Source organism: Rutilus rutilus (genome assembly GCF_951802725.1).
Source record: "Rutilus rutilus genome assembly, chromosome: 10".
NCBI classification, from domain to species: Eukaryota; Metazoa; Chordata; class Actinopteri; order Cypriniformes; family Leuciscidae; genus Rutilus; species Rutilus rutilus.
The window spans coordinates 2,689,826-2,702,729 of NC_140215.1; the positions used below are offsets into that span (position 1 = coordinate 2,689,826).

Consider the following 12,904-nt stretch of genomic DNA (forward strand, 5'->3'; position numbering starts at 1 on the left):
TAATATCATCTTGGATGTCTCATTTGATCTCGGATGTTTTAAGCAACGTACGAAGAATGAGCCCCAGGGTGAGCGTTAAAGAACCAAACAATCCAAGATCATGCCAAATCGCCAACAATCAAATCCAGCTAAGTGAGTTAGCGACGTACGAAGAACGGGCCCCCTGTCCGTATTTCAGTAGTGCTTCCGTCCCTGTGTCTGACATCAGTCTGACTGCAGTGCAGTTTTTTTATTGTAGACCGTCATGCCCGTACACACCCTCCCCCTCTTATCTTATCAAGTCTGCCCGTCTCATTCACACTCACTGTCTCTGATATGAGCATGGATGAGGCAACGTTGGACCTCGTGCAAACACTCACTGTGAGCGCTGTTGAAGAGACCGATGACTCTCCCTCCTCACAGCGCTGCTCGCTCGCCTCCTGGATTAAAGACAACATCAAGAAGAAAGAGTGCCGCTTCTATGTGGAGGATGCCAGGTATGAGGACCGTGTGTGTGTGTGTGTGTGTGTGTGTGTGTGATCGGCAGATGAGACGGAATGTTTGGTGTTTAATGACCTTGACTTGTAAAGCTGAATCATTCTGAGGAATTAACCCTATAAATCTACTGTATCATATTTGATAGGCATTTTTTTAAGGATCAACATTATGAAAACTTTACTAAAAAAAACCCCTCTTGCACTCAATCTACTACATGCATTCGGTCGTATGATTGATAGTTTATACTTTTTAACAAGTAAAAGGCCTTTTAGTATAATTGTAAACATCTTCAGATGGGTTTCACATGTTTTACTGATTTTTATAAAAGTACACCTAAGAATAACTTATATATTGTTAGTAATATTTCAAGATGAACACTTACCGGACTGAAGCAACTTAGGTTTATTCGATTATCCATATCATGTTCAAATGTGAGTATCAAATATGATCATCAGGCTTTTGAGGAAGGATTATTTGTTCATCTCTCAATCATCACTGTATTACATTGCATAACATGTTTTTAAAACTACAGAGCTTTGATCATAAAGGGTTATGTTAGGTATTTAAACATCATCTTAAGATATTATTGGAGATATAGAGTGACAACTAATTATCTTATCACTGTTACGCTGATATTTTTCAGTTTTATTTTCCAGTGAATTTAGATAAGAAATGTTCCTTAGACAATGTTTGCGAGCGCTATAATGACCTCAAGCTTTGCCTGTATAATAATTTCCTTCAATTAAATGAGAGTAAAACCGAGGTTTTGATTGTAGGCAGTGCTTGAAGTGGGGTGGGTGGGGGTGAGGTGCCGGTACTCTCTTGCATGCACGCCCGGCCGGAAAAAAAATGTTTGTAATATTTGAGTTACATAAAAGCTTTTTATTTGTTTTCTTCCTAATTGTCCTTGAAATAGTGGTAAAAAAAAAAACACCCCCAACACAAAAATGGTTTGGCCACTGATCAAAATTTGATGTCATTTGATTTGAAGTTCAGTATGCTCAAAATGTCCGGTGCTCAGAAAAGAAAAGAAGAGAAGAGGAAAATAGAGGCCTGGGAGATTTTCTAAACAAATATTTTAAAAAAGGTGGTGACGGTGAAGCTGGAACTAGTAAAGTCAACTTAGAGCAAGGTACAAACAGAGCAGCCAATGTTCACCAGCCTTGTCAGCGGTTTTCCTGCATTGAAACATTTTTGGTGGCCGCCAAAGCAAATTTTTGTCCCGTCAAAGCCTTATTTGATCGGCGAGTGATGTAGAATTGAATGAGTGCTGAGAGAGAGAGAGCCCCAGCCGCGCGCGTGCACTCACGTCTTCAAACAACACGTCGAGCGCTGTCTTGCTCTCTCTCCCCAGCCGCGGCGCTACCATTGGGCCATCATTCGGATCTATTTGCGATCCATTCCATTCTAAACAAACTACGCAGTTTACATGCTTCGTCCTTGTTACATTATTCATTAAGATAATAATTAATAACGCATAATTATCAGTGAACTTGATAAATGTTGCAGATATGTTTTACTATGCATGCAAACAAATGCCTTTCAACTTATGCGTGCAAAATTCAGAATAAAATGAATGTGCAGCAATTTGTACAAATAGAGAGTCTGTAGGCCTACTATATGTGTTGTAGCCATTAAATAAGCTCATTTAGTTTAATATTTGTTAAAATATTATAATGTTATTGTAGTACTCCTGTAAGTAACAAGACGACAATGAAGAGAAGAATGCAATTGTGATGGCTTCTCGTCTCTGCATTTACTACGAAACAATAAAAGTATATGCATATTACAACCTTTCAGCACATAATATGGTCAATATGTATGACTTTTACATAGTATATCTGAATAAAACATTACCAATTTAAACATTTTGCATATTCAGGGTTTACAATTGCCAAAGTGACACTCTAATGGATAATTTATATATATATATATATATATATATATATATATATATATAACACTTTAACTAGCATTTACCCTTTATCTGAATAATAACATGAGAATGATGATGTAAAATACATTAAGAATCCACTTCCTATTATTAGTTTAGAACACAAAAAAGTTCGTTGTCAAATATTACATTGAATGACAAGACGTGAAATTCACTAAACTACATTCACTCAAATGTAACTCATTACACAGTTTACCGACATTCCCGTCGATTAACGACCACATATGTAAATTAGAAATAAATGTATAACGCTAAACAATATTATACATTAGATTCAAATAGTATTTATACTTTAACCAGTTATGTGGTGGACTCTGGCGCTAATCGCGGAGCACTTATGCTAACCATGTGCTCAACATGACAAACTCATGACGCACTATTCATATAACAAAACAACGGCGTTAAACATGCGCATAACTCATTCATATTATATTAGCAGTGTTTATGCTTAAATCGGAAGTGTGTTTTGCATTATACTCTGCAGTTACCTGTAAGTAACAAGACGACAATGAAGAGAAGAATGCAATTGTGATGGCTTCTCGTCTCTGCATTTACTACGAATGAAGCATCACTAGCGCGGGGGTTACTATGCGATGCGTGCGATGACGTCATCACGCTGGTATGCCAAGCGAAAATAATTATATGAATAAATGCGCATAACACACACTCCTTTTTAAACATAAAGCACAAATAAGCATTTAAACCATATTTAACTGTATTGGAAAATTAACATCATACTATATTACAAAGAAAATGTACAAACACAAACGGCCTGTACTCACTATTACACTCTCCCCCACAGGATAAAATGTCGTCCCGACATCTACCAATGCCCTTCTCAATCAATCTTAATCAATATTGTTTTCTGTTAAACCAATTTCTTTTTTTTTTTTTCTTTTTTTTTTTTTTTCTTTTTTTTTTACACACTCATGCCACAGTGATAATTCACATCTATTTTTTTCATTCTTCAATGGAATCATAACAATTGCAATGGCACCAAGACACCAAGAAAGTCCTCTCTCTTCTTTTTTTTTTTCTTTTAGTCCATATAAATCAATTGACGAATGTCATATATTGACAAGAATCTCAAAGTTCAGCAATAGTCCATTTGGCAGAATTGTCGTCAGGAAAGGACAACAAAAAAACCCATCTCACTTATGCCAAACGAGAACAGTCCATTTGAAGCTTAGAACAGCTTAACGTGGCTGTGTTCAGAGCCCTAAAACAGTCCATGTTCCCTAAATCGCACAGCAGTATCTGCTTTGCTGTTCACTTGAGTTCACTATTGATTGTCCATTGTTCATATTTATTTTCCAGGCTCTTCAGTGTGCATATTAGAAAGGGCATTTCATAGCTTATCAAATGTTCCAGTATGTATGACCACATATCAACAGTCCATATCAACAGTCCATATTATTTGCACCCAAAAGGCACTTGGTAGTATAACCAAAACAGTAGATTAACTGAAAGATATGGTAGTTAACAGTTAGTAGCAAAAAGGTGGGGCTTGGTGATAATAGAAGGGTATTGTTGTCCAAGTGTTTGGGACTCTGAAATCCTGATAATAGTCACCACTCATGCTTTGCACATTGCGACATACTGGTGTCCCAAAGGTGTCATAAGTGAACTTTTTTGGAGGTCGTCGCGTTCTCATTGTTAAGTTGCTTTGTTCCCCTGAGTGCATGTTTCTCTGTTCTTGTGTTGTAGGTGCTCCTCTCTCAACTAACTCTATTTCCTCAGACTCAGCAGTTGATCCGATCTCCTGAGCTTCCTGCCTATCTCTTGTGTCGTTGACTTGTCTCTCTTCTCCAGGCTCAATTTCCAATTCAGCTTGGGTTGACTGTGGATGTTGTTCATGAGCAAGGCCTAGTTCATGGGTACCTACTGGTGTTTCAGGTAAGTCTGACTCCCTTGATAACACATCTCTATTTGTCTCATGTTGTCCATCTGTCCTTTTGTCTCTTTGTTGGCATTCCACTCTGAAGCTGTATTCATCTTCCTCACTTTCACTGTTGGCCTCTGGCACATCCTCTCTGTTCCTTCCAAGCTGACCCCTTTTTCTCCTCTGTTGGTTAGGTGTGGAGTCCTTTTTCTCTGCAATGGCTGACGGTAAGTAATCGCATGGTAGAAGTAGATTTCTGTGTAAGATTCTTGACCTTCCTTTCCCCTGCTCAGGTTTCACCTCGTAAATAGGGACATCCTCCATGGCTTGACGGATTACAACATGAACTTCGTCCTCCCAGTAGTTCCTTAGCTTTCCAGGACCCCCTCGTGGAGTGCGATTTTTCACAAGGACTCGGCTTCCAGGGTACAGGTCAGCACATCTTACTTTGTGGTCGTAGTTTCGCTTGTTCCTTTCAGCAGCCTTTTTTGCATGGTCCCGTGCAATCTCATAAGCCTCTTGCATCCCCTTTGTCCAGCGTTCTACATACTCTCGCTGATTAGTGGTCCCACGGTCCTGGTCAAGTCCGAACAACGCATCAACGGGGAGTCTTGGGGAGCGACCAAACAACAGGTAAAATGGAGAGAAGCCAGTAACCTCACATTTAGTGCAGTTGTATGCGAAGACTAGTTTGTTAAGTGCCTCCTTCCAATTGGATTTCTCTTTCTCTGTCAGAGTCTTGAGCATCTGTAGTATTGTTCGGTTGAACCTTTCCACCTGGCCATTTCCTTGGGGATGGTAAGGGGTTGTTCTTGATGCTGTAATACCACTGTACTTCCTTAGTTGGTCAAACAACTGGTTCTCAAATTCTCCACCTTGGTCGTGGTGAATCCTCGAAGGGAATCCAAACTTCAGGGCAAAGTCATTGAACAGTCGGTCAGCCACCGTTTTGCCTGATTTTGATGTGGTAGCATAGGCTTGAACAAATCGTGTAAAGTGATCGATGACGACGAGAATGTACTCATATCCTCCTTTGCACTTATCTAGATGGAGAAAATCAATCGAGACCAGCTCAAACGGGTAAGTTGTCTTGATGCTCTTTAATGGTGCTCGTATCTCCCGGCATGGTTTTTTCTGCTTAATGCATGGACACGCCCTTAGGACATAATGCTCAATATCCTTCTGCATCCGTGGCCAGAAAAAACGGTCTCTAATAAGGCTTGTTGTCCTATCCAGCCCTTGGTGGCCCATCTCATCGTGTAGCTCCCTGAGGACAATGTGCTTGAATTTGGCCGGTAACACGAGCTGAGTCCGCTGTGTCGTTTTACGGTACAGTATGCCATGTTCATCTAACTGTAACTTGTCCCATTCTCGGATTAAACCTCTGAACTTTGGGTTGACTGCCCGCCACTGCTTTAAGTCTGGCCGGGACCCAGACTGTAAGTGCTCGACGATAACTTTGATGTCCTTATCGTCACTCTGTGCCTGTCGAATCTCCTCTTTTGACAATGACGTTGGTGATGCTTCATCTGTCTCTCTCCATGCAATTACATCCTCACATCTGACAGCCATGTTGGGACCCAGCTCATCCTGAATTTCGACTGCTTGTATCATTGCTCCAATGCAATCTGATGGAAGCTCCTCCGTGTACTCTTTCATCACAGTCTCTACGTCCAACGGCATCCTAGACAACGTGTCTGCATCCACATTCTCTCTTCCTGGCCGGTAGCGGATTGTGAAGTGGAAGTCCGCTAACTCACCGACCCATCGACACCCAGTTGCATTGAGTTTTGCAGACGAGAGTACATAGGTCAAGGGATTATTATCGCTGTACACAGTGAAAGTTGGGGCGTAATACAAATAGTCCCTGAATTTTTCAGTCACAGCCCACTTTAGGGCGAGGAATTCCAGCTTCCCGCTGTGGAGGTGGTAGTTCTTCTCAGCCGCTGTCAATGTTCTGGACCCATAAGCAATCACCCTCAACTTTCCACCTTGCCGTTGATATAGGACAGCCCCCAGGCCTTGATTTGATGCATCTGTATGCAGGATGAATGGTTCAGAGAAATCTGGAAACCCTAACACGGGTGGTCGGACCAAACACTCAATCAATTTCTCCAAGACTTCTTGGTGGTCCGCTGTCCATTCAATCCGCTGGTTCGATGGCATCACAGAACCCTTCTTGTTCCTTTCTGTCCTTTTCTTGGCCCTTGCTGGACTTTCCCCACCATTGACTTTGCCCTTCAAAAGGTTATACAGCGGACTGGCGATTCTTGAAAAATCCTTTATGTACCGACGATAGTAGCTAAGCAGGCCCAAGATCTTACGTAGCTCGCCTACAGTGCCTGGTCGCTTCTCCTTCAAAGCTGTTACAGCAGCCGTATCAGCTGGGTCCAGGCGACTACCCTCTGCAGACACAATCCTGCCCAGGTATCTCACTTCGTTCTTGAACATGTCGCATTTTCGTGGCTTTAGTTTAATCCCATGGGTACATAGTTGCCTCAATACTCTCCTCACTGCCTCCACTTGGTCATCAAATGACTTTGTGAAGACCAAGATGTCGTCCAGATATGGCACGCAGATCTCATCTCTCATTCCCTCCAAACATTTCTCCATGAACCGCTGGAACGCTGCCGGAGCATTCATAAGGCCAAAGGGGATGCGGATCCATTCATATAAACCCCAGGGGGTTGTGAATGCTGTTAGTGGCCTGCTCTCTGGGGTCATGAAGCCTTGATGATACGCCTTCCCTTGGTCGAGCAGAGAGAACCAAGAATTGCCCCCCAGACCATCTAAGACGTCCTGCACCCGAGGAATCGGCTGTCGGTCAGGTACTGTCTTCCGATTCAGGTCCCTGTAATCAATACACAGTCTGAGGCTGCCATCCTTTTTCCGGACACACACGATTGGCGAAGAATAGGAGGAGTTGGACTTTTCTACCCACCCTTGAGCTATTAAATCCTGTAGGTAGTCTTTCATCTCCTGGTATAAGGGCTTTGGAACTGAATTGTATGTCCGAGCTACAGGTGTATTGTCGTTCAAGGAAAGACTCATTTGAAGTCCCTTTGCACAACCAATGTCGTCGTCGGATTTTGAGAAAGCTTGGCACTCCTCCCTTAACATCTGCTTCACTTGTTGTTGTTGCCGTGCAGTTAGATGGCTCAAGTCGACCGGTGGGTCCCACAGGCTGTCTTCCTCTGTTCCCCTAGGTGTCTCCTCGACCGTAACCTGAGTCACAGATCCTGTTCCCCTTGGAGAGATCATAGTCGCAGGCAAGACTGATTTAACTGGTTGCACAATGCCCAGCTCCACTCTACCTCCTAGGATAATATCGTGGTCGGTCTCGTTCTGCACGCTCAGAGTGACTGAAGGGCGGGTACCTTTTTTCACCTCCAGCAGAGTGTCAAACAGTTCTAGGCCCTCAGGGTGTTGAGGGTTGACGCATGGCTCAAATAGCAACACACTGTTTTGTCTCACATGTGGCATTTTAACTTTGCACTGTATTTGCATGATTGTGTGCTTTGGTATGTTCACAGATCCCTGGGCAGTACTCACTGTATACTCGCCGAGATCATCAGCTGTCACCAGATTGATGAAGGTATGGACTTGGTCTCTTTTCAGGTTGGGAAATGCGCTGACAACGGTTTGGTACAACTGCCTGTTAGTCACTTTGTCCGAATTGACTGTATCTTTTTGTTTCATCACTTGCTCGATTACATTAAAACCAATGATAGGTTTAGGGAGTTGCTGACCCTTTAGAACAAGCATAGGGATGACTAATTCTTTCACTCTTTCAGCAGGGGAGGCCAACTTGAAAGTCACCTCAACCCATCCTCCGTACGGCATGTCAGTACCATTGGCTGCCACAAGGTGTAGACGTTCAGGTGTTTCTGTGGCTTCGGAAATATCTCTCAGTCTGACTTCTGGTATGTAGCTGTCTTTCCACTGCTCATCAATAATACACACCTGGGAGCCTGTGTCCCATAAAGCCTCTGTCTCATGTCCTTGCAAATAGCAGGCCACCAGGCATTGCCTGCCAACTAGGGAAGTTATTGGAGAATGCTGATTAACTCGGCATTCGGCTGTTATTATGCTGTCTATTTCGTGAGGCACATGATATTGCAGTTTGGGTTTGAACTGTCGTGTTGTGCGTCGTCGGGACGTGCTCGTCTCTTGGGTCACTCCCTGTCCCTTTGGAGCAACCCTTCCCCGTTTAACTGAACCTCCCTCTGGTTTCTCGTACCCCGTACTCTGCAACCAGCTGCATAATGTTCGCTGCTGCTGCAATAATAGCAATGGGTGCACTGCTCCGTGGTTCCACTCTGTTGGCAGTGAAAACATTGTCTAGCTTGCTGACGGCTGGGCTGTTGATACTGGCGTTGGGGTTGCGACAACCGTTCATTTGGGTACTGTCGTGTGACCGGGTATAGTGACTGACTGGCTTGGGGAGGTATTTGAAAGTGATGGCGCTGGGGCTGCTGTCGTTGAGCAAAATGAGTCAGGGCATGAAGCGGCTGTGGTGCTGTGTACTGTTGCTGTGATACAGCACCAAATTGCGGATGTTGCGTCTGAAGTTGATAATGTTGTTGCTCATGTTTGACCGAATCCGGCCTCTGGGCTTGATGACCTGGCCCTGGGCTCCACTCTGGCGGCAGCTGGCTGATCTGTGGCATGTTCTGCGGATGACAGCGTGTCACTGCTAACTCTTCATGGTTAACTGCAAAGCATTGCTGTGATGTAACTTGTGGCAGCTGAATTTGTTCTTTGATCTGCATAATGTCATCGCTAAGTCTTTTTAACTGAGACATCAAGTCGAGCTTTGACTGTTTAGGCAGACATTTTTGTTCAGGGACGGGTTCATCAAGCTGGGTGGCATGAACAATAGCTTGGCGTTCTGTTTTCCGCTTGTTCTGCCTCTCTGACTCATGAGAGCATGCAACATTTAATTTTTCTAGCAATACTTCATCAGAGATCGCAGCGTCAGAAAGATACGGCTGTAAGTCGCTCTGAACACGGTCGTTTTGCAAGCCCGTTAAAACTGAATGCAGAAACATGTTCTGCACTAAAACAGGGTCATACTTCAGCCCAGATTCATCTTCTTGGGAGGCAAACAGAATTTTTTGTCTCAGGTCAAGAGCCCGTATTAGGAAGTTTTGGGGGGTCTCTTTGCTACGCTGGCCCTCGGTGGTCAATTGTTTGTATAATTCAGTTGCATTTTTTTCTTGATAATGAGAACGGAGAATGCGTCTCAGAGTAGGAAGAGTTAAACCAGCTTTCCCTTCAAGGTAGCTACGCAGCTGAAGCCCAGGTGTAATGGATCTGATTACTGCATCTATGATTTCCTGTTCAGGATATCCCTTGCCCAGCCCACTTTCGATTTGACGAGCGAGACTAGAGAATGATAATCGGTCCTTTTGGCCCGGTTCACCGATCAAGCCTGAGATTTTAAACTCTTTATGCCAAATGACTGGCGTGTTGTGTCTCTGGGGCAGTTGTGAATGGTCTGTCCGCCTCCTATCTGATGTTGCCTGCGCACCCGATGTACTGTGTGCAACAGCAGTATTAATATGCATGGCCTGAAATGACTCAGTTACAGTACTAGTTTCTCTCACTGGTCTCTGGGCCGTGCTCATGTCTCTTTCAACGTGTCCTGGCTCCACCCATTTTCCTGGGTTGTCAGCAGTGGCCACTGTGAGGTCACTTATCTTCTCATGAATACACAATAACTCTGCCATGCCACTATCCTCTAGTTCTTCCAGCTCACTCCTCAATAAATGACTGCTGATATACTTTATGAGTGAGAGGCGGGTCACATCTTTCACTGATGGGATGTGTAAAAAGGAGCAGAGTTCTATTAACTTCTCTTTTGACAGTGTGCATAATTTTTCTCCTATCTCCTCCTGAAGACTTTCAAGCGCATCCATTCTTCTTTTCTTTTTTTAACAGTATTTAGCAGCGTTGAAAGTGGTGGTTACCTCACTGACCTGGGTGCCGTCGCTTCTGAACTCACTGTGTCTCAAGCGCACGCACCACTAAATCAGCCTTGTCTCTCCACTTCACTCTGCAGCCTTACTGCCGTACGTCTGGGTGAGAGATGAATGTGACTGGGTGGTTCTCGCTGATGAAGGAGTCAGACCACCCAACAATCATCCCAGCGGTGCCTCCAAATTTGTAGTACTCCTGTAAGTAACAAGACGACAATGAAGAGAAGAATGCAATTGTGATGGCTTCTCGTCTCTGCATTTACTACGAAACAATAAAAGTATATGCATATTACAACCTTTCAGCACATAATATGGTCAACACATGTATGACTTTTACATAGTATATCTGAATAAAACATTACCAATTTAAACATTTTGCATATTCAGGGTTTACAATTGCCAAAGTGACACTCTAATGGATAATTTATATATATATATATATATATATATATATATATATATATATATATATATATAACACTTTAACTAGCATTTACCCTTTATCTGAATAATAACATGAGAATGATGATGTAAAATACATTAAGAATCCACTTCCTATTATTAGTTTAGAACACATAAAAGTTCGTTGTCAAATATTACATTGAATGACAAGACGTGAAATTCACTAAACTACATTCACTCAAATGTAACTCATTACACAGTTTACCGACATTCCCGTCGATTAACGACCACATATGTAAATTAGAAATAAATGTATAACGCTAAACAATATTATACATTAGATTCAAATAGTATTTATACTTTAACCAGTTATGTGGTGGACTCTGGCGCTAATCGCGGAGCACTTATGCTAACCATGTGCTCAACATGACAAACTCATGACGCACTATTCATATAACAAAACAACGGCGTTAAACATGCGCATAACTCATTCATATTATATTAGCAGTGTTTATGCTTAAATCGGAAGTGTGTTTTGCATTATACTCTGCAGTTACCTGTAAGTAACAAGACGACAATGAAGAGAAGAATGCAATTGTGATGGCTTCTCGTCTCTGCATTTACTACGAATGAAGCATCACTAGCGCGGGGGTTACTATGCGATGCGTGCGATGACGTCATCACGCTGGTATGCCAAGCGAAAATAATTATATGAATAAATGCGCATAACACACACTCCTTTTTAAACATAAAGCACAAATAAGCATTTAAACCATATTTAACTGTATTGGAAAATTAACATCATACTATATTACAAAGAAAATGTACAAACACAAACGGCCTGTACTCACTATTACATTATTTTTTCATCTATGTTGATTATGAAAAGTGAACGCACGGCACGAGTAAGACAGGATGCGCAATATAGCCTATCGAGAGATGTGGGTCAGACATGATTTTGACCACTTTTCGTTTTGTATAAATTGTATCTTAATTTTAATAATTTTTTTTAGCAACCAATTGCCAATAGGATTTAATAAATAAGAAGAAAATATAGCAGACAATAAAATCATGGAGGCGCCCGCGCGCTCACTTGCATTGCTCGTGAACAGGAGCGCATCTCATCCTAACGTAACGAAACTCAACGTATGCCTCACAGACATGAAATATATATTAAGAAAGCTTGAAATGTCTTTTTAACAATTTAAAACGAAAAGAAAAAGGCTACTCTCTGATTATGTAATCCAGGAGTGCGTTTCCCGAAAGCATCGTTATCCAACTATGATCGCAATGTCCATTGAACTCTATTGGTAACGACGGAACTTGCGACCATAGTTGGCCAACGATGCTTTCGGGAAACGCACCCCTGGATGTGCATTTCTCTCTATAGGCGCGTTCACTATATGGAGATGGCGATCGTCAACTTCATCTTTACAGCTGTTGTTGCTGTTAATAAACAAAAAATAATAGGCCTATAATTTTATTAAACAATAAATAAAATTAAATTGTAATTGTATTTAAAAAAGCAGCAAAAAAAATCCTTTTTTTTTTTAAACCTATGCTAATTACGCATTAAATTCATGCAGGCTTGTGAGTCGCGGTCCTCAGTGCCGCAGAAAAGCGCTGAAACGGAGATGAAGGGGAACCCGTTTTTTTTGGGGGGGGGGGGGGATTATTTTAACTGGCCCATCCAGTTTTCTGGAGGCCCACCTACAATCAAAATCCTGGCGCCGCTAGTGCTCGCGCATATTAATCAAAATCATTTGACACAATAGTAAAAGGTCGGAAGAGCGCAGTTTCACGTGGAGCATTTGGAGATTTTTTTCTCTTCAATTAACGGGGGGTGTGATAGTGCGCAAAGATTAGGGTAGAGTGGGGGAAAACGCCCCCCTTAAGGAAAATGTGACATTACAGTGAAACAAAACATAAATGTGACTAGAATTGCCATCCCGGTTTTGAGTGACTATGGCAGGAGTTATTCACCAAATATAAAAATTGCTTAGCCTTCATAATTAATTAGCATTTTGACTGAAAATATTTTTGTACAAAGGGGGCGTTTTGCCCCAGCGGTGGGGTAAAACGCCCCCCAAGGTGGGGTAAAATGCCCCCTTTCTTACAAACCAGTTTGCTTGATATAGATCAACAGCAAAATTAACAGACAATAGTTTTTAATCTCTAAAAGTAAAAGGCAAGTAATGTATAAACATG

The 12,904-nt window shown here is 42.2% G+C and overlaps 2 protein-coding genes across 2 annotated transcripts in view; both read left to right on the forward strand.

Annotated features, from left to right (window-relative positions):
* Positions 1–321: 321 nt before the first annotated feature.
* The window catches only part of LOC311297937 (transient receptor potential cation channel subfamily M member 2-like), a gene marked incomplete at its 5' end in the record, with an annotated part of 106,425 nt that continues 93,842 nt past the window's right edge, over positions 322–12,904 (forward strand). The window contains one exon of the mRNA XM_084420428.1: positions 322–476. Coding sequence (XP_084276554.1) covers positions 322–476 — 155 coding nt within the window. The remainder of the gene's footprint in view (positions 477–12,904) is intronic.
* Positions 3,627–10,496, forward strand: LOC311298822 (uncharacterized protein; the record flags this gene model as incomplete). The annotated part of the gene is made up of 4 exons (XM_084422075.1): positions 3,627–4,327; positions 7,847–7,908; positions 8,108–8,236; positions 10,378–10,496. The coding sequence occupies exons 1-4, from the start codon at positions 4,305–4,307 to the stop codon at positions 10,494–10,496; spliced, it is 333 nt and encodes a 110-aa protein (XP_084278201.1). The 5' UTR covers positions 3,627–4,304.